We start from the raw sequence: 19,659 nt of genomic DNA on the forward strand, positions 1-19,659 counted from the left end.
TCTGATTTCTGTCAATATAATATGACAATGGCATCACTATATGATTTGCACTGGCTTTAATGACAGGAATATTGAGCATCCTTCCCTAAATTCATTGGTCATTTATATTTCTTCTCCTGTTAGCTGTTTATTGATGTAGTCTCTCTTAAGATTACTGAGATCTAATTTCTTTTTCAGTAAATCACTGTGAGATAATCTAAAGTATCGAAATTTTCACTATCAGTTGTACCCTTTCACTTTTTTTGATGGTGTCCTTTGTAATCAGAAAATAACTTCTACCTTGTTTACAGAGACTTGTTAGTATTCAAAGACTCTACAAAATGAAAAATTTTACTCCCTTTACATAGAGATGCAGTTCGACATACAATGGATGGGGTTACATCCAGAAGATACCATTAGGTCAAAAATGCATTTAATACACCTGACCTACCAAACATCATACCTTCGCCCAGCCTATTTTACACCTACTCAGAACACAATATCCAAAACCGTTGGCGACACAGTACACTGTAGAGTATCAGCTGTTTCCTGATCTCATACCTGACTGGGAGCTCATGGCCGAGGCCCAGCATCCCGAGAGTATCTTACCACAGATCACTAGCTTGGGGAAAGATCAAAATTCAAAATTCAAACTACAGTTTCTACTTACTGTGTATCACTTTCACACCATAGAAAGGTCAAAAAATCATAAGTTGAACGAATGTTAGTTATGTCAGGGACCTTCTATGCTAAATTCCAAGAGGCTTCCCCCCTTCCCAATTGATATATCTGTATATTTCTGCACCAGTTCCATAATGGTTTAAATACTGTAGCTTTAGAACACACTGAATAATTCTAAAAGAGCCTCCAACCTACCCCACATCACCTCTTATTCTTTTTACCCCACCTCTTATTCTTTTTCAGAATTTCTCTATTCATCTTCAGATGTATTTTCAAGAACTTTAGAATCATTTGACAACTTTCCAAAAGACTCTTCCAGTTAGAGTAAAACAACTGGGCCACAGACTACCCTTCTAATGTAAATAAGTACAAAACTAGACAAACTATGTAAAGGAACAGCTTTCAGGCAGTAAAACACAGCACAAAAAACCTCACACGTGGAGCCCTATCACTACCTAGCTCTCTGTCTATGACATTTCAACCTGTTGCAGAGCTGGAGTCCAAGCACAGCACAGCAGGCAGAAATCAGAATTAAGGGCATTGGACTAGAAAACTGTGCCAGAAGGGCCCTCCAGGTGGCACCACGGGAATATCCAGTCTATCTACTGTGGACTCATCCTCAAAAGGCACAGGGGTGACAGAGATTGGAAGCTAAGTCCCACCACTTTACAGGACTTAAGAAACATCCTGGACTTCCCGTAGATACAACTACCAAAGCATGAAACTAAGTCTATAGAGCTCAAAATGATCATTCAGTAACAACTGCCTGCTAAAACATGAATATCTATCCAAAATGACAATATTTAGTGAAAAGAAATCCCTTGATACACGAACACACACACACACACAAAATGTGATCCACAGTGGGAAAAAGAAGTAATCAACAGAATCCAAGATAGCCAAGGTGCTATACTTAACAAAGGCTTTAGAACAGATATTTAACTATGTTCAAAGTTCCTAACAGACCTGTTAAAATTATCTGACTGGGATCACTCTCACTGGGGAGCTAATTGAGAGATGCAAGGAATCATTCATCATCAGGTAAATCCCATAATATCATGTTTCCCCAAAAATAAGACCTAGCCAGACCATGAGCTCTAATGCGTCTTTTGGAGGAAAAATTAATATAGGACCCGGTCTTCTTTTAATATAAGACCGGGTCTCATATAATATAACAAAACATAACAAACACCGGATCTTACATTAATTTTTGCTCCAAAAGACGCATCAGAGATCATGGTCTGGCTGAGTCATATTTTCAGGGAAACCCGGTATAACTGAGCATGTTAACACATTAAATGGAACAGAATACACAGCTGAAAAATAAATTCTCTCATCAATCGTGAAGTGATCTTCAACAAGGGTACAAACCACCACTCAATGTGAAAAGGACTGTGTCTTCAACAAAATGGTTTTGGGAAACCTGGATATACACATGCAAAAGAATGAAAGGGGACCCTTATCTACACAATATGTAATACAAACATTAACTCAAAACGGATTGAAGGCCTAAAGAGAAGGCTCAAATCTATAAAACTCATAGAAGAAAATAAAGGGGAGAAGCTTTACCACATTGGTCTTGACGATGATTTCGTTGACATGACGGGCAACAAAAGAAAAGCAGACGTAAGGGACTACATCAAACTTAAAAACTTTGGTGCACTAAAAGACACAATCAACTCAGTGGAAAGCAACTGACAGAACGGTAGAAAATATTTGCAAATTCCATATTTGATAAGGGCTTAATATCAGAAAATATAAAGAACTCCTAAACTCACAAAACAAAAAAATCAAATAGCCTAATTAAAAACTCAGTAAAGTATTTGAACTGACATTTCTCAAAAGCTGATACACTAATGGCCAACAAGCATATAAAAAAATGTTCAACATCACTAATCAGGAGAGAAGAGCAAATAGAAACCACAATGAGATAACACTTCATACCCATTAGGACAGCTATTATCAGAAAAGCAGAAAATAAATGTTGGTAGGATGTGGAGAACCAGGAACCTGTATGTACTCTTGGTAGAAAAAGATGTTCAACATCATGAGTCGTGTAAAATGGCACAGCTTCTGTGCAAAACAGTATGTCAGTTCCTCACAAAGACATTTCTGCAACCATTTTCCTAACAGCATTATTCACAATAGCCAAAAAAGTAGAGGCAACTTAATTATCCACTGACAAACGAATACATGTGGTATATACATACAATGGAATATTACGCAACCTTCAAACAGAAGTAAATTCTGGTACATGCTACAGATGAATCTTAAAGACATTAGGCTAAGTGAAAAAGTCAGTCACAAAAGGACAAATACTGTATGACTTCTCATCGATCCAGTCCACTGCTTCTGCAGAACACACTAGACACTCCATGGCTCCCCATCACTAAGACAGTAAGCACACGGAGGTACATCGGCGGAAAGCTGCAGACAACAGGTTTGAATGGGCCACAGATTCTGTAACTGTTCTTCCTGCACTGTGCTATTTGAAGACAGTACAGTGCCCTCCAGCTCCAGGTACTGTTAATGGAAAAGCCACACTGGTAAAATTAACCTTCACTAAAAAACATTTAGGACTGTTATTTCTCAATTATTTAAGTTCCCAATGATGTGGCGTTACTTTAAGAGCAGACATGTCTAAGTTGTTTTGAGAACGCATTGACAAATTCAAGTGTAATGTTGCACAGAGGAAACAAACTGTGAAGTGTTATGTGTAGTGAGATCTACATGCAACATATTGGGGAGTTATTAAGTGGTACTTTAAATCAATGTTATGTGGTTACAAGTACAGAATGAATACTGAGAGAGGTCCAGGCTGACTGTTAAGAGAGAACTCTCTGGAACTTAAAAGTTTAAGACTGGAGCAGGATTCAGATCTAAGACAGGGAGTAAACGCTACCAGTCTTTGAAATTAATTATCAAAAAACTGCTCACAATTCGTTATGAAATAACCAAAGGAATCAGAGTGGGAAGGTGGGTGAATAGGCGTGGGATCAGAGCCAAGGAGATCAACGGCAAGTTGGCTGTCTTTAAAACTGGGTGATGGGGACAATGGGGTTCACTGCTCCATCCTCCTTACTGCTGTGAGAAAATTTTCTCGTTTGACATTTCCCTAATATTTTAAGTTTAGAAGTTACTCACTAAGGTGTGTATCATATACATGCAACAGAAAAGCTCCTTATAACCTCAGTAATATAATCATTAAAATCCGAGTTGGAATTGACTGTGGTGACCACTGAATTAATTCCATTATTTCAAGGAAAATACACACACCTAAATGGAATTTTACAGATGTAAAATGACAAACTCTCCATTCATCTGACATCTACACTAAATTCTTCAAGTTAGTAAATCCTCACAAGCACACTCAGAAGGATAGAAAAGAAGGTGTCAGTCCCTGGGGATACACACTGGTGCATACCCAAAGTCTCTAATCCAGAGAAAGAGAGGCTGGGGGTCCATTTGATGCCCAGGGAAGAAAATGACAAGGAAGCAGCCATCTTAGAGGTCTATCACAGAAAGGTTCAGTTGGATTTCAAAAAAATGTCGAAAGGTACCGAGCTATACACCTTAAATGCCTTACTTCAACCTATATGACATGGATCTAAATAAACCTATAAAAAGTATTTAACGTGAAATGACAGACTAGTATTTCCAATTATGCCACATGCATGGGTTACACTGAAGCTATTTACTATTCGTAAAACCTCCCCCCACACACACACAAATGCTGTAAGTGGATCCAAAAACGGTCAAGCCTTAACATGCATGGTCACTCAATGACACGATGAATGAAATGCCCCATTGGCGCGCTGCAGAGAGGACAGAAGCCAACTGCAGTTCTGCCATACCCAAATTCCTGTGCTGTGGGAGGCAGTACCACAGTGCCAGTGTAACAGCTGACGTCTACACAGCGCTCCCTTAGCGCCAGGGCCTACTCTGAGGGCTTCACATGTACTACTGTTTTCAAAAGTATTTATGAGGCTACACAAGAGAAAGGAGACTGTCTTCCCCAAGCCACGTGGCTAACAATTGCTGGTGTGAAAATTCAAACCCAAAGTCTAACATCAGAGCTTGTTCTCTTAACTGATATAGTGTATCTGCCTCCCTTAATTATAATCAGAAAGCCGACAAATGAGAAAGTTACCTAATTGGAATCCTATCACTATTCTCCTCCTACTTCCCAGTTAGATTTACCACATCAGACAATATAAAAATATTTAAAATTCAGGCATGAAACCTAGCATTCATAACACAATACCCACGTCCTATTTACCTTCCGTGTTACTGACTGTTGGCTCAGGAGTGATTCTGCCATCGCGAATATTAGCGCTCTCCTCATCAGCATATATCAGACGGTCATCTTCTCTATTTTCCGGTCCCTGCTGGGCCTCTCTTCTGTCTGTTGAGCAGGTGCATACATCTTCATTCCTGCTAAAATAGCTTTGTAGCCATCTTGGCACAATATTCTTAACAGACTCTGTAAACCTGCTAAGAATGCCCTGTTGGGGGGAAAAACACATAAGGCAGTTTGAGAAATGTTATCTTCTTAAATAAGTACCAAGTTACAGAAAGCCACACTAAGAAAAACACAACTGTTTCCAACAAAGTTTCCTAAAATTCAGTTTCTTGAGTTAATGCTGATATAGTGGTATTTCACAAATTGTACAGACATTATTAAATTCCTATTTTCTTTCTTCCATGTGCATATATCCATAAGCCAATAATTACCCCCAAATGGCCGTATTATTCTAATCCTTAAAAAAACTCCAATAGGCTATCCCATGAAAACTATAACTTTAAGTTTAGTAATGAGAAATGCACTAAAATGTTATAATCCCAGAGAACAGGCATCCATTTTGATCCCAGCACATTAAAGAAGCAATATAAACAATACCTTCAATAGCTTCCTCAAGCAATTATTTTATTGCAGTCTTTTAAGAAGTAGAAAAATCTAGACAAAAATACGATTTTTTTTTAAAAAGACAAGACAATAGACGACTGACAGCATAAATAAATTCAAGAAATAATCTCCGATATTTTTGATGGTAAAATTTCATTATACCAAGTGTTGCCTGAAAATTTGAGGAAATAATTTTATTACGGTAACTTTTAATAGGAGTTAAAAAGATGTGTCGTAACAACTATCAGTATTAATATTTATTGCAGCTTTCTATGCTCCAGGCACTAACTATTCTAAACGGTTTATAAATCTTATTCAATTTACTCCCCACAATAATTTTATGAAGTTGGTATTAACAGGGTCACTTTACAGATGGAGACTTAAAATGAATAGCATACTTAACCAAAGGTCACTTCTGGGGCAAGTTAAGATTTCTGTGGAGAATAATCAGCACACAAAACTGATCAAAATGGACATAATAAACCTCATTCCCTAAAGCTCATGAACTTTGCTTGCAGACCTTGCCTTTTCTTAACTAAAATCTAACCAACGTACTGTTTCCCCAAAAATAAGACCTAGCCGAACCATCAACTCTTAATGCATCTTTTGGTGCAAAGCTTAATATATTGGAACCTGATCACTATCCTCCTCCTACTTCCCAATTATATATTATGTAAGACTTGGTCTTACATAATACTATACAATACAATATAATATAATAAATTAAATATAACGAGTTTTACATTAATTTTTGCACGAAAAGGCGCATTAGAGCTGATGATCCGGCTAGGTCTTATTTTCGGGGAAACATGGTATCAGCATTGCCACAGGCCCTATCCCAGCACTACTACACTCAGCAGGTAGGCTCACCTGTTTTAACAGAAGCCCCCAAGTGATTCTGATGGGTGCTCAAGTTTCAGAACCACCATTCTCGTTAAAGAGATTAGGAAATTAGATACATTTAATGAAACTACAAAATATTTACTTCACAGGAAAAATCCCGCTACAAGAGGTGAATAAAATTACGTGGACTTACAAATCTTATTAAGATTCAGTTATATGGAAAACATATAATGTGGAGCACTAGTCACACAATCATTATAATGTATAATAAAAAATTCTAAAATGAATGAGAAAATCAAATCGTCCAGTGGACTGTGCAGAACACAGTGCGGCTTACAGAACAGTCTCCCCAGTGTTTCTCAAACTTTAGCCATGACTTTTACCTGTACTACTATTTACTGATTTTCTGTCTATCCACTCACTTCTCTTCATAAATTTAGCTTTTCCTACACAATAAAATCTACCAAATCACAGATTGATGCTGTGCTGGGCTTCATGTGCCAATTACTCACTCCTGTCTTGAGAAGCCATCCAACCAAATTGGCTTCTGGAAGGTTTGGCCCATGACAGATACCAGATATTTGAGGATAGGAGGAAAGAGGTCTTTCTTCCTGTGCTACCTCTGATTAAGGGCCCCATCTCTAAAACTAGACAAGTGGCCCCTCCTCCACTCCTGACACCATTTCTTCCCTTTATCCTTGCAGTATGAGGGATGACGGCAGCTTCTGCTATTGCTAGTCTCTGGGCCTCCTGCCACCCCATATTTATTCTTTTAACCGCAAGCGTATCTCTAAGTAGACTCTCGTAAAAGACGTTTCCGTTCAATCATCCAGAGTGTCTGTTTCTTGATGGGGCCCTAAGGTATTGATACAGCAGTGCTACTTGTCAGAGTTTTTTGTATGATTAACATGAAAATTACACAGTCCATATATCAGTTTGAATCATCTACTTTATCAGCAATGGAACACATGTACCACGATTAGGGCAGCACCCAAAAGTTACATCCAACCTTTATCTCTTAATGAAGTCCATAAATAGGCCACAAGAGAGGATCTGTTTGGGGACTATTTTAGAATCTTACTTAACTCATAGATGTAATGGCAGACACTGCTTTCCTTTACTCAGCTCATTCAGTAGGAACTTACTGGTCCCATACTACATGTCAGACACAGAACACTGGGGAGACGGCAGGGAACGAGTTCCTGCCTTCTTGGAGCTTACCTAAGTTAGAGGGACAAATAAATATAATATGTAACATATAACATCATCATTCAGTGCTACGGGCAAGAATAAGGAAGGGAAGCCAAATGGGATAGGTGTTTTATATAAGCAAAAACCTTAAAAAGGTGAGGAATGAGCCAAGCAAATTTTAGTGAAGTTTTATAAATCTAAGCGAACAAAAAGTGCCAAGACTCAAATACAGCAGTGTCCTTGGTACATGCTGACGAAGCTTCTGGTAACTGTTTAATGACTGCAAAATCTAATAAACCTTAAATAACTTTTGAAATTCTTCAAAATTCCCCTTAAATCATGTGCGTGTATGCACCTGTACGTGAGAACCTATGTGTATTTTTTTATTCTATAGCATATATACAAATGTACATACATATACAGAGAGAAACTGTAAAAGGACTAACACAGTGGTCCTCAAATTGGAGTCTTCAGACCAGCAGCTTTGGTGTCACCCTGACCATGTTAGAAATGGAAATCTGTCTGTTCTAAAAAGCTCTTGAGGTGATTCTTATGCAAATTAAAGTTGGAGAACCAGTGTACTAAAATCCTCTACAAACTCAGTGACTATTATCCCAATTAAGGCCAGAGTAAACATAACCCTGAGTATAAGCTTAACTACAACAAAGTTTTACCTAAATGATCACCCTATTTCCATGAGTATCAAACACATCAGACCATTACACCAAGTTTTATAAATAGCTACTTCATAATATCAACTCTGAAATTCAAACCACAAGTAAATATAAAAGTTTATCTTTGAAACTATTTTATTTCTAGTTGTAAAGACTTAACATACTTATGGTAAATAACCAACTACCAAGTATTCAATTGTAAAAAAGTGTTGGGAAAAAGAAATCTGATTATGCACAGAATTGCATGGAGACCATAAAGACGGAAGGGACCCTGTATATCAAATAAACTAGGAGAAATACTTCCTTGCCTGACAATTTTTTAAGATGTTTGAAATACCAAAGACAGCCTTCATTCATTAATGGAAAACTGAATGTGAAGGGAGCTAAAAAAGGGTAAAAAATCGTTTCCTCATGGAAGAAAAGGTTCCTTTGCCTCTGTTACCAAAGAACATCTAATCTTTGTCTCCTAAGGAGTGCACACTCAAGTCCTACTTTACCAGATCAGCTTCCTTCCTGCTGTCAGAGGCTTCAGAGCTAAGCATAATGGCCACCATGTAACTCCATGGAAGTTTTCCTACAGAAAACCTTCTCTGATCCTCCAAGTCTGGGCAGTCCCCCCCTTATATGCTCCAACAGTGCCCGTACTTCTTACAAGACAGCAATTTGTCAAACAGGATGTAATTACAGTCTGTCCATCACCTGCACCAGCATTGGCTCTGTGAGCGCAGACACCAGGTCACTTCATGCACAGATTAGATGGTGCGTGGTTTGAATTTCCCTACGACTGCACTGCTCAACCAACCTCTTATTCCTACACATGAATATTCCATGACACGTTTTGAAAAAGAACATCAGTGATTCCAGAACTTAAAAATAAATAATACATTTCCTCAATGTAATAGTTGTACCTTAACCAAATATTTCTGTCACTACACTAATAATCCTTCCTCCAAAAACCAACACGTAAAGCTATCCAAGAACATGGGAAAATTGAAACCATCCTCTGGAATGATAACACAAAATCAACAAAATGAAAAGAAGCCGAAAGTCAGTCCCCCAAAAAGCTAAATTAATGAAGGGCTTAGAAAAATCAACAAAAAAACACAGCATTAAAATCTTAAAAATACTCCTTGTAACCCTAACAACATAATCACAACTAATGAAGTTAATTTCAAGGATTAAAGGTGTGAATCTTCAAATTCGGACTGGTTAAAATGATTGGATCCTTTCTCTCTAAGGTTCTGCATTTGGCAAAATACGTCAAAATGCCACTGAGATTAGAGTACTCAATTTGGGGCTCAGAAGTAAAATCAAGTCAAGGACACATATATTACGCACAACCCATGTCTAAGGCACGGTGAGTACACTAGCTTTTCAAATTCCATTTCACCTGAATTCAAGGATTAAAGAAAGAAGGTTGAGGTCGGGAAAGGCTCTTCTACAATCCAAACTCACAACTATTTTCTAATAAAATAAATCTTCTTTTCCTATACATCTTTTCACCAATTGGAAATCTCAGAACCAGAGACATCTCTGCAACATGACCAGCTCCTTCTTTATTACTACTATACAGCCTTCCTTCGTCTTATAGAACTCCCTATGCCTACTACTTCTCTTGACTTCAGTTCTGTGCAACTCTCTTCTTACAATATCCTCTATTAAACAGTAGTACTCAGACTATAAAATCTCCTTTCTCAAATAACGTCACCGTCTAAGTATAAATATCAAACATAATCCATCATCAGCTTTGAGGTTCTGGAGACCCATTCCCCCAGAATACACCGCTGTTTTGATTTCTATCTGCTATTTCAGTGGCCGTTATTTCCTGGGGGCCTGTCACTGACCCTTAGTTCTCTCCCATGGTTCTGTCCACATTCTCCTTACCCACTGATGCCACTAGATGCCACTAGACTCTCCTTCCCAAACTTTTCGAAACTTATTTCATGTAGTCTGTTTAATCAGTGTTCCCCCTTGCTCCCTCCAAGCCCAAGTAAAAAAAAAAAAAAAAAAAGGTAAGAACCCAAGACTTCACATGAAACTTAAAAAATATCTGTTATAAAAATACTAAATTAGAGTAAAAAGTTAGATGCTATTGTAATCTTTCAGTTCTTGCCAGATTTTTAATATGCCCATTCTATCACTACTTATTTTAACAATGTATCTTTATTCTGACTTTAACACTCAGTTATGAGGGAAAAAGGTAATGAAGTATTCAAATTCTAATGCAGTTATATTGAGTCTAGTTTTAAATAGTGTGAATCTAACCTACAAATCTAAGCTATTAATTGTCATATTTTACAACCCAGACAGGCAGTCAACAGCCAAGCTTTCCCCATCACCCAGTCCAAAACCTTCCAGCCACTAAAAATCCACTTTTCATTTTCCTTCTCAATTTCAGGAGATAGAGGCAAAAAATGTGGGCATAAGATTTACATTACTCTGGCTAAAATATTAGAAACTGTAGTGGGCCACAGATTTCTACTTCCTTCAAAACTCTGTCACTAATGCATAAAGGAGAACCATGGCCTGGCTTAGTCTCTTATTTTCAGTTATCCATATCACAGAGGTGGTGAATAGATAATTAACAGGAATCAAACATCAAGGACAAGAAAAGGAGTCCCTAAAAGAAACATCAAGCTAGCCACAGGAAACCCACTAAAAGACCAAAGCAGTTTAACCCACTCAAAGTTCCCTATAAGATATTGCCACTTTTCATCCACAATCTGTTTGACACAGGATGTAAGAATTTATTTCTGAAATCATACTAGGGAAAAGATCAGTGAAATCAAGCAAACTGACACACACACTGGAATATCTCCTCGCACAGACAGAAAAGGCACTGTCCTGTCCTGTTCTGACAGTAAATACAGTAAATTGTACCTGGTGGCGAGACTTTAAACTGGGCTTCCCAACACAGAAGACCCTTTCTAAAGCCTTCTACAGCCATGACCATTAACTAAGTAGCTACAAAGAAAACATTTCTGAGAATACAAGGTCATCATCTTTTTCCAATAATACGCTGTGCCTAATGAAAATGGTTTTAATTAGGGACATCAGACCAAAGTTTTCATTTTACTTAAAACTAACAAATACCTGTTTCATCAGGGAACTTTCCAGGAAATGAAAACAACACCTGGGCCCTTTTGTCACTTATTAGACAAGGTGATGAATTCATAAAATACACAAGGGCCTCTCATCACAAACCAAATACACCATTTCTTCAAACAACTCAATACTTGGATTTATTTCCCTATACACTTAAATGGCTGGTGTTTCTGTAAGGAAAATATGTTAAAAGTATTTAAGAAAGTAATAATAATTTAAGGTTTGGCCTTATCACTTAGCAAATAAGTCCTTAATCCAATACGAGCCTATAGAAGATTGAGTATCAGTAGGTAAAGGAAAAAGCTCCAGAAAGAGGCAGCAAAATTCACAGGCAGTTAAAACATTTAAATCAAAAGTTTCTAGTTAATCAATAATTACAAATGAGTCCTTACTTTATATGCCAGGCCCTGATCTAAGAGCTTTACTTCTATTATCTCATTTAACCCTCACAATAATTTCCACTCTACAGATGAGTAAATTAAGCCCAGAGAACTTAAATAAGTTGTATTTATTTACAAGTTTATTACAAGTCCTGGCAGAACAGGGATTCAAACCTGAGTGCTTGACTCCATTAGAGTACTCTTTCCATTCCTACTGTGTTTCCCCAAAAATAAGACCTAACGGGACAGTCAGCTCTAATGCGTCTTTTGGAGCAAAAATTAACAAGACCCGGTCTTATTTTACTATACTATAAGACCGGGTCTTATACTATACTATACTGTACTGTACTATACTATACTATCCTATAATATCAGGTCTTATATTAATTTTTGCTCCAAAAGATGCATTGTCCAGCTAGGTCTTATTTTTGGGGAAACAGGGTATTACCATGGATAGAATTAAACATCCAGGACAAAGCAAGTAAAGATAAAATAAGTCAAAACTACTCAGTGACTTCTGGAATGAGTTCAGTATTCAACCTCTAAATATCCCTCCTTTTCAAAACTGAGAACACTCTTTAGTCATCAGATACCAAGTAGGACATACTTATTTGGAACAAAGTATTATATAGAAGGTAGCAATCCAACAAAACACCACCACCACCAAAAACCTACAATAATATATAAAGAGGAGTGTTATTTAGGCAACTCATGGTCTGTGGGCCAAATTCGGTCCTTGGCTGGCTTTTACAAGGGCCTCAGGCTAAAAATGATTTTACATTTTTTAAAGAGTTGTGAAAACAAAGGAAAGAACTTTCAGCAACAAACCTAAAATATTTACTATCTGGCCCTTTACAGAAAATATTTGCAGACTCCTGGTCTAAGTTACTGAATAGAAATGGAGTTTCCTCCCCCTCTTTTTCAAATAGCCTAATGCAGGAACTGACTTGTAAGACAAACTACAACCTAGGAAAATAAAATGAATGGATTCCCTTAGCTCCAAACCAGAAGATAAAACCTCTGAAGCACACCCCCCAAAAAGGGCAAAAATAAGTAGTTCCCTTGCACCAGGAGGTGGCAGTAGGTTCTACCAGAGCCAAGGTTCTGGTTTGCCCATGGGCTCAAGTTTTCTTGGGTGGCTACTAAGAAAAGCAGCTTGACCTCTCCAGAGCTGACTTTCTGGGCCTGACAATCTGCACAAAAGGAAATCGGAAAGGGGACTGAACAGGTGACATGAACTAACCACATCCTCTTCAGTGACTGGTTCACTCCCAACTAGAAAAATGGCAGCATTTCCTAAATGTATGGGTGGGGGGAGGGGGAGGTAGGAGAGAAGGCAAGTGAAAATAGTCAATTTACATTATTCGGGGATGTTATTCATTTTTGCTTCTACCATTCTTAAGTTCCTAACCTTCAGTTAATTGAGTGAGACAATGGATTTCTGTCTCCACAACTTCAAGTAATATTTTTGCATTTTTATGATCAGAAGTTAAAAAGAAAAAACGTAAACTTCAGATATATCTCAGCAGAGCTAACCCAGAAGTCAAAACAGGAAATTACAAGTCAGTGGAACACATGCAAAAGTCACAGGTAATGCGTGACAGCACAAGCCAGCTGGCCTGACAGGCAATGGCAAACCTCCATTAGCTAACAGTGCCAGATCTCTCATTCTTATTCCAACCCACTACTACACAACCAAAAACCCCAGTTTTGCCCAGAAACCCTTGGACACTTAAATAACATTCGTATAAAACATGCCATGTCATGAAATTGCTTGCTATTCATGATGACTCAGCAGGGGCTGCAAAACAGAGGTGGTAGCTTAGGGCAGCAGACAGCAAGCAGGTAGTCCTCAGTCTGTAAGTCCACAAAAGTCCCAGTAAGGAGTAAAGAAAATCCTTATTTTCAGATTTAAAACTTGATAATATTACATATAACATTCTTTTGTATATTCCTGGATACTTCTATGTGCTATTTTCTGCCAATATTAACACCCCCACAGTTGATCAAGAAACTCCCAAACATCTTTTATCTTGATTCAAAAGCTGAAAATCTCTTGTATTTTTCAATTAAACAGCTGAAGCAAGAAGCTGAAAGTATTTTGCATGAGGGAAATGATCAATTATCATGCTCTAAAACAGAACTACAAAGCCTAAAATCCTATCCACTCTTAAAACAATTTGGATCATAGGTGTTATGTTGCTAAGTAATCATCTCCCCAAATTTAGATTTTTACCTAAGTACATTTAAAAATAAGCTGTGATTATAACTTTTGCCACCTAGAATATATTAGTCCCTTTCTAAAATGCCCAGAGACCATTCAACGATCTGTATTTAAAACATTTCATTTTCTTATGTAGTAACTTTAAGGAGGTCTAAGAAAGTAAACAATTATTCTTCACGAGAAACAAAAAGCATGTGTCTAACTTCCATTCTACAAAAGGATTAGGTTAAATGGCCAGGCTTGTGACCTGAATTCTAATCTTAAATCTGCCTACAAATCCTGTTCCTCAAAAAGAAATCTGAAAACCAAGCACTTTCTTTATACATATCTGAGAGAAAACTGGTGGGATTTAATAGTAATGCCAAGATTTCTAAGCATTAGTAGGAAAATACTTAAAATTATAAACCACAATTTTACTATGAAAAATTTCCAAGCCTTTACTTTCAAAATGCTGTTTTTTAATGATACAATTTAACACCAGCAAACACATATTCATCATCCAGAATAAAGCAATCTAGGAAGTCTACCTTTAAGAGAATGCAACAAGTTATCAGACGCTTTTGCTCTACTTTTGTTTTTTAACAAGTTTAAGACACACTTACTTCGCACCTTAATATTACTGAGAAGTTTTATAAATAACTTTTATTAGGATAAATTCCTTTTCATAATTTCAAACACCCCTGAGTGTACAAGGTGCTTAAATTATAAGAGCACCAACATTCCTGGAGAGTCAAAAGCACCTAAACTTCTAGAATACGCCCCATAATATTAAAATATTTTGTGCATGAGATCAGAAGTGGCGTCCTGGTCAACTGTGCATAATGGCCAATTCTAACCTCCAAAACACAAGGTGGGGGAGGGGCATATGGGGCGAGGAAAGTGTCTCGCAGCGCAGAAAAGACGTAAGGGTAGAGAGGGACTTTCAAAATGTCCCACTACTACCGTAACTATAACCCGGCTAAGAAAAAAAAAAAAATCCAAGCTAGTGCTCTCAGATCAGGGAGAGACAAGGGTAGGGGAGAGGGAGAATTAATTACTAGGCTGAGACGAAGTCATTCCACTTTTAGGGTAACAGCACCCCGGCCAATCCCCAGTGCCCCGGAGGCAGATGCCCCGCGGCAGCCCCCTTCGACACACACTGAAACGCGGGAGACTGAGAAAACAAGTGTAGGGGCCTCCCGTCACATCGTTTTCCTTTCTCCCTCGGAAGGACGTGAGTAATACCCTCAAACCCCCCAATCCCCGCCAAAAACGAAAGAAACGCGCGCATACGGGCCTAGAATTTCTGTTCCCGCCCTGTGCCTGTTGGGGGAAGCCCCAGGCCGGGAGGGTTGGGAAGAGGCGGCCGCAAGCACACGTGTTTGCTGCAAGGATCGGCCTGTCTTAGACCACTTCCCATCGCCACCCCAGCGGCCCGAGCTCCGGCCTCGCTCGAGCCTTTCCTCAAGCCCTCGGGTCCCCTCCACGTGGGGCACCAGGGCCCCTCACCTCCAGCTCCCTCCCGCCGAGTCCCCGACCCGCCAAACCGCCCAAGAGTCGGGGTCCCGTACCTGGTGCTTTGGTCGCCCTTGCTGGTAAGGCTTAACTGGCCCCTGATGGCAACGCCGCGACCGTATCTTGCCGCCACCGCCCCCTCCTACTCCTCCGGCTCCCGAGGCCATGGCGGAGCCTCGGCTGCTTCCCGCTCCGGGGCGGGTAAGGGGGCAGGAGAGGCAGAGGCGGCCGCCTTAGAGCCACCCCCCCGCCCAGCCCCAACCCAAAAGTCCGTCCGCGCTGCCCACTCTGTGGGGCACAGGCGCACCAGGACCCGCGAGGTTGCGAGCACAGTGAAGAGAAAATGCGCGCTGGCAGCTGGGAAGGCCGTGGCGGCGACACAGGCCCAGTAACTGGCTCCGTTCCGGCGGACTCCGGCGGACCACCTCCTCTGTGTGTGTCACGGTCTCTATGGAGATCCCCCGCAGAGGGCAACCAGAGCGGCCACTCTCGCTGCTAGGCCTAACTAGACCGCCAGCTCATGGCGATTCTTCTTCCGCCGCCCTAGCCGTGGCTGCCGCAGTTGAAGCCGCCGGCGCCGCCCGCCAACCCCTCCCCTCTGCGCACAGCGCCCGCCCCGGCGTCGTCGTCGTCGTCGTCCCTGCAGTCGCCGCTGCTGTTGTGCCTATTGCGGCTGCTACGGCCGCCGCCGCGGTCGCGAGCCAGAACTCCGTCACCCGTCAGCGCCCGACACGATTGCATCATCACCCTGCGACCGGGTGATTGGCGAGGAGGAAGGACCGGTTAAGCCCGCGCGCTCTCGGCCGCGGGGCACCCTGGGCAACGTAGTTCAACGGAAGTAAGCGACTTCTCGGAAAGGAAGAAGCGGAAGAAGATGAGCGGGTTGCCGCAGAGGCACAAAGCCAGGGGTTCCGTTCCTTTTACTGCTCTTGGCTGTAAACTTACTTTGAAAATGGCGTGTAATATCAAAGCAATAACCTCCTTCCCTCTCTACTTCTCCCCATTGATAAAGCGGGCAGAAAGTAAGCGATAATAAAATCAAAGCAGCTAACAATATACAAAGAAAAAAGGGGTTGAAAAAAGTGTCCATGATCTTTAATCCTCAAGCAGAATTAGAAAATATATACAGTTTCATTAATGTTCCATTAAAAATATAGGGGCTTTCTTATCAAACACAAGGGTTGGAATTCTGGCTCTGCCACTCTAGCTTGACCTTGGATAAGTCAAAACCTGAGCCTTGGATTCCTCCTTTATGAATTGGAAACTTTAAAATCCACTTTATAGAGCTGTTGTGATCATCTATGTAGAGCACTTAGTATCTGTTATCTGGTATACAAGAAATGCAATAAATGGTTACAATTATTACCTACACGTCGATTCACATTAGAGGTAAGTAGTATATTATCAGTAATAAAAGTATAAAGTATTAACCCCAAATAGAAGGCATTATATTTAGGAAAGTGCATAAGTGAGCTTGGCTCAAGGCCTGAATCCACAAAATGTAGAAATTGTGGGAGCTGACCCTTAGAAAGGCTTTGGTGACCACGTGGTCCAGGCCTCATTCAACGGACCAGACAGCAGTCCAGAGAATTCAAAAAGCACATTTGTTTGACCGAGCTAGGCAGGACTATAACCTAACTTCTCTGTTAAGATTTGAGACAACCAAATATTTAGGGAGAAAAATCAACTACTGTGAAAAAACAAAACAAAAAAACAGACTTTATATTCCATTGGAGACAATTGACTTCAATGCTTATAAATAGATTTGGAGTCCCAAATAAATAATTTCAAGTCTATCACTTACTAGGTGCGTAGCATTGTAGAATTTTAAATCACTGTATAAATCATACAAGTCAAATTGTAAAACCAAACTTACAGTACCTCGGAATTTGTAATACCTTTCAGCACCTAAGGAATCTTGCTGTATCAGGCATAGGTTTACAGAGCAAATAATTTTCAGTGGTATCTCTGACCATAAGCACCAAGACTATTAAAAATTGCCAAATATGATAGACAAAATTAATCTACTTCCTCTTCTGCTCCCTTGTTCTAGCTTCATGCTGGCCTTTACTACCTTATCACTAGACTTTTCCACCTGAAGCACCTCATCCTTCTTAAACATAATTGTTTCTCTTTCACAATTCTTAGCTAGGTATTTGACAAGTAGAATAAAATAATTCCAAATAAGTTAACTCAAAGGGAAGATATGTTACCTGAATCTTTAACTAGGCTACATATATAGGAGATTGAACTGTAGCCACATCCTTTTCCCTTTCACCCTACCAGACTCAGAATTTCCAGCATAGCAGAGTATACTGGCTGCAACTCAAAATCATCCCTTTTGGGGACTATAAATTAATGTGTGGGATAGCCTTCATAGCCAAGGTTTGAAAGGAAGGGACATGCAAAAGAGCTAGGCCAAACAAGACAAAATTTCAGAATAGAAAATTGGTGGGATTTTTGGAAATGTGATGAAATCCACATCCCCTGTTAGTCTTTGATCTCAATTGTTTACCCCACCTTTCAGTTATTTCTTTGAAATAAAACAATATTTGAGGGAACAATAATACATTAGTCCCACATTCGTATGACTTGAGTTATTGCAAACTTTACCAGTCTTGACAACAGAGAAGGAATAAGAGGCAAGAAGAAATTTGCATTCAAAATTTGCCACTGCCTAACTGAACCCTGAAATAGTACTCAGCCTCACTATGGGATGCCTTAACTTTTGTGCAAAGTTTGGGATTCTAAAAAAAACATTATTGCTCTGTTGAAATACAGTTTGAAGTTACAAATCACCAAACTTAGAGTTCCTCACACATCTCTGGTCAGAAATCCTTCTTCAGTTAGGAATTAGTAGTAGTAGTAGTAGAACAGGTTATAATAAGTTATTCTGATTTGAAAACTTAGAATTTGCCCACATTCAAACATACAAATAATTATTGAATATTTCTCTAAGAGATATTACATGTAAATTGGAAAAAATATCCAATAGCATGGAACAATAATAGGGATTCTTGAAATCCTTCAACCATATTAGGAGGTAACAGTTTTTTTGAGGAAGGGAATAATTATTTAGTATTTATAATTAAATAATTTCTTTAAATGATGAAATTTAATCTCTTAAAACCCTATGAGATTCTGTAGTTCACAGAATTGGAAGATACGAGGTGTGATCAAACAATACAGTGAATGTTTAAATTTAAAAAAAAAGTATTACAGTAAAAGACATTGCCATTAATTCCCCCTCGCTTCGAACACACTTATCCCATCGTTCTTGCCACTTTCTGAAGCAGTCCTGGAAGTCCTCTTTTCTGAGTGCATTTAGTTGTGCTGTTGTGGCTGCCTCGATGTCCTGAACCATTTTGACTTTGGAAAAGAGCCTGAAGTCGCACAGTGCCATTTCCGATGATTAAGGTGGATGAGGACACACCATAATTCTTTTATTTGATAGAAATTGCCATATACCAGAAGCGATGTGTGACACGGAGCATTGTCATGATGGGGGATGATTTACGGCACACTTTAAAACACACCTTCTCTCAAACATAGCTCACACCCGACTGGCTGCATTGAATAAGTTGAAATTTGTCACACACTGTTACTAGGGTTCAACATGCCACTTTCCCATATTGAAGATCCCTGCCTTTCCATTGGATGGCATTTGGCAGCAGCATTGACCATATTTTGTGATCACAATGGAGAGAAAGGTTCTGTGTCACACATCACTTCTGGTACAATAACTTCTGTCAAATAAAAACTTTATGTGGGCGGCCAGATGGCTCAGTTGGTTAGAGTGTGAGCTCTTAATAAGGTTGCCAGTTTGATTCCCACATGGGCCAGTGAGCTGCACCCTCCACAACTAGATTGAAAAACTACGACTTGACTTGGACCTGAGCTGCACCCCCCACAACTAGATTGAAAAACAACTACTTGACATGGAGCTGATGGATCCTAGAAAAACACAGTTCTGCAATACTCCCCCCACCAAAAAAAACTAACTAAAAAAAAAACCCAAAACATTATGGTGTGTCTTCATCCACCTTATTCACTGGATCTGGCACCATGTGACTTCTGGCTCCTCCCCAAAGTCAAAATGACCATGAAAGGTAAACGTTTTGAATCAATTCAAAACATGGAAGCAGCCACGAGAGCGCAACTAAAGAAACTGACAAAAGAAGA

At 39.5% G+C, this 19,659-nt stretch overlaps 1 protein-coding gene across 2 annotated transcripts in view; it reads right to left on the reverse strand.

The window, feature by feature from the left end:
* The window catches only part of NUP153 (nucleoporin 153), a 75,411-nt gene extending 59,197 nt beyond the window's left edge, over positions 1–16,214 (reverse strand). The window contains exons 1-2 of one of the 2 annotated variants that reach the window (XM_081057436.1): positions 15,534–16,214; positions 4,940–5,165 (exon numbers count right to left, since the gene is read on the reverse strand). In XM_081057436.1, coding sequence (XP_080913562.1) covers positions 4,940–5,165; positions 15,534–15,644 — 337 coding nt within the window. In that variant the 5' untranslated portion in view covers positions 15,645–16,214. The remainder of the gene's footprint in view (positions 1–4,939; positions 5,166–15,533) is intronic. The other variant, XM_081057437.1, reaches the window with a different exon arrangement.
* Between the last annotated feature and the right edge of the window lie 3,445 nt (positions 16,215–19,659).

Source organism: Rhinolophus hipposideros (assembly GCF_964194185.1).
Source record: "Rhinolophus hipposideros genome assembly, chromosome: 8".
Lineage (NCBI taxonomy): Eukaryota > Metazoa > Chordata > Mammalia > Chiroptera > Rhinolophidae > Rhinolophus > Rhinolophus hipposideros.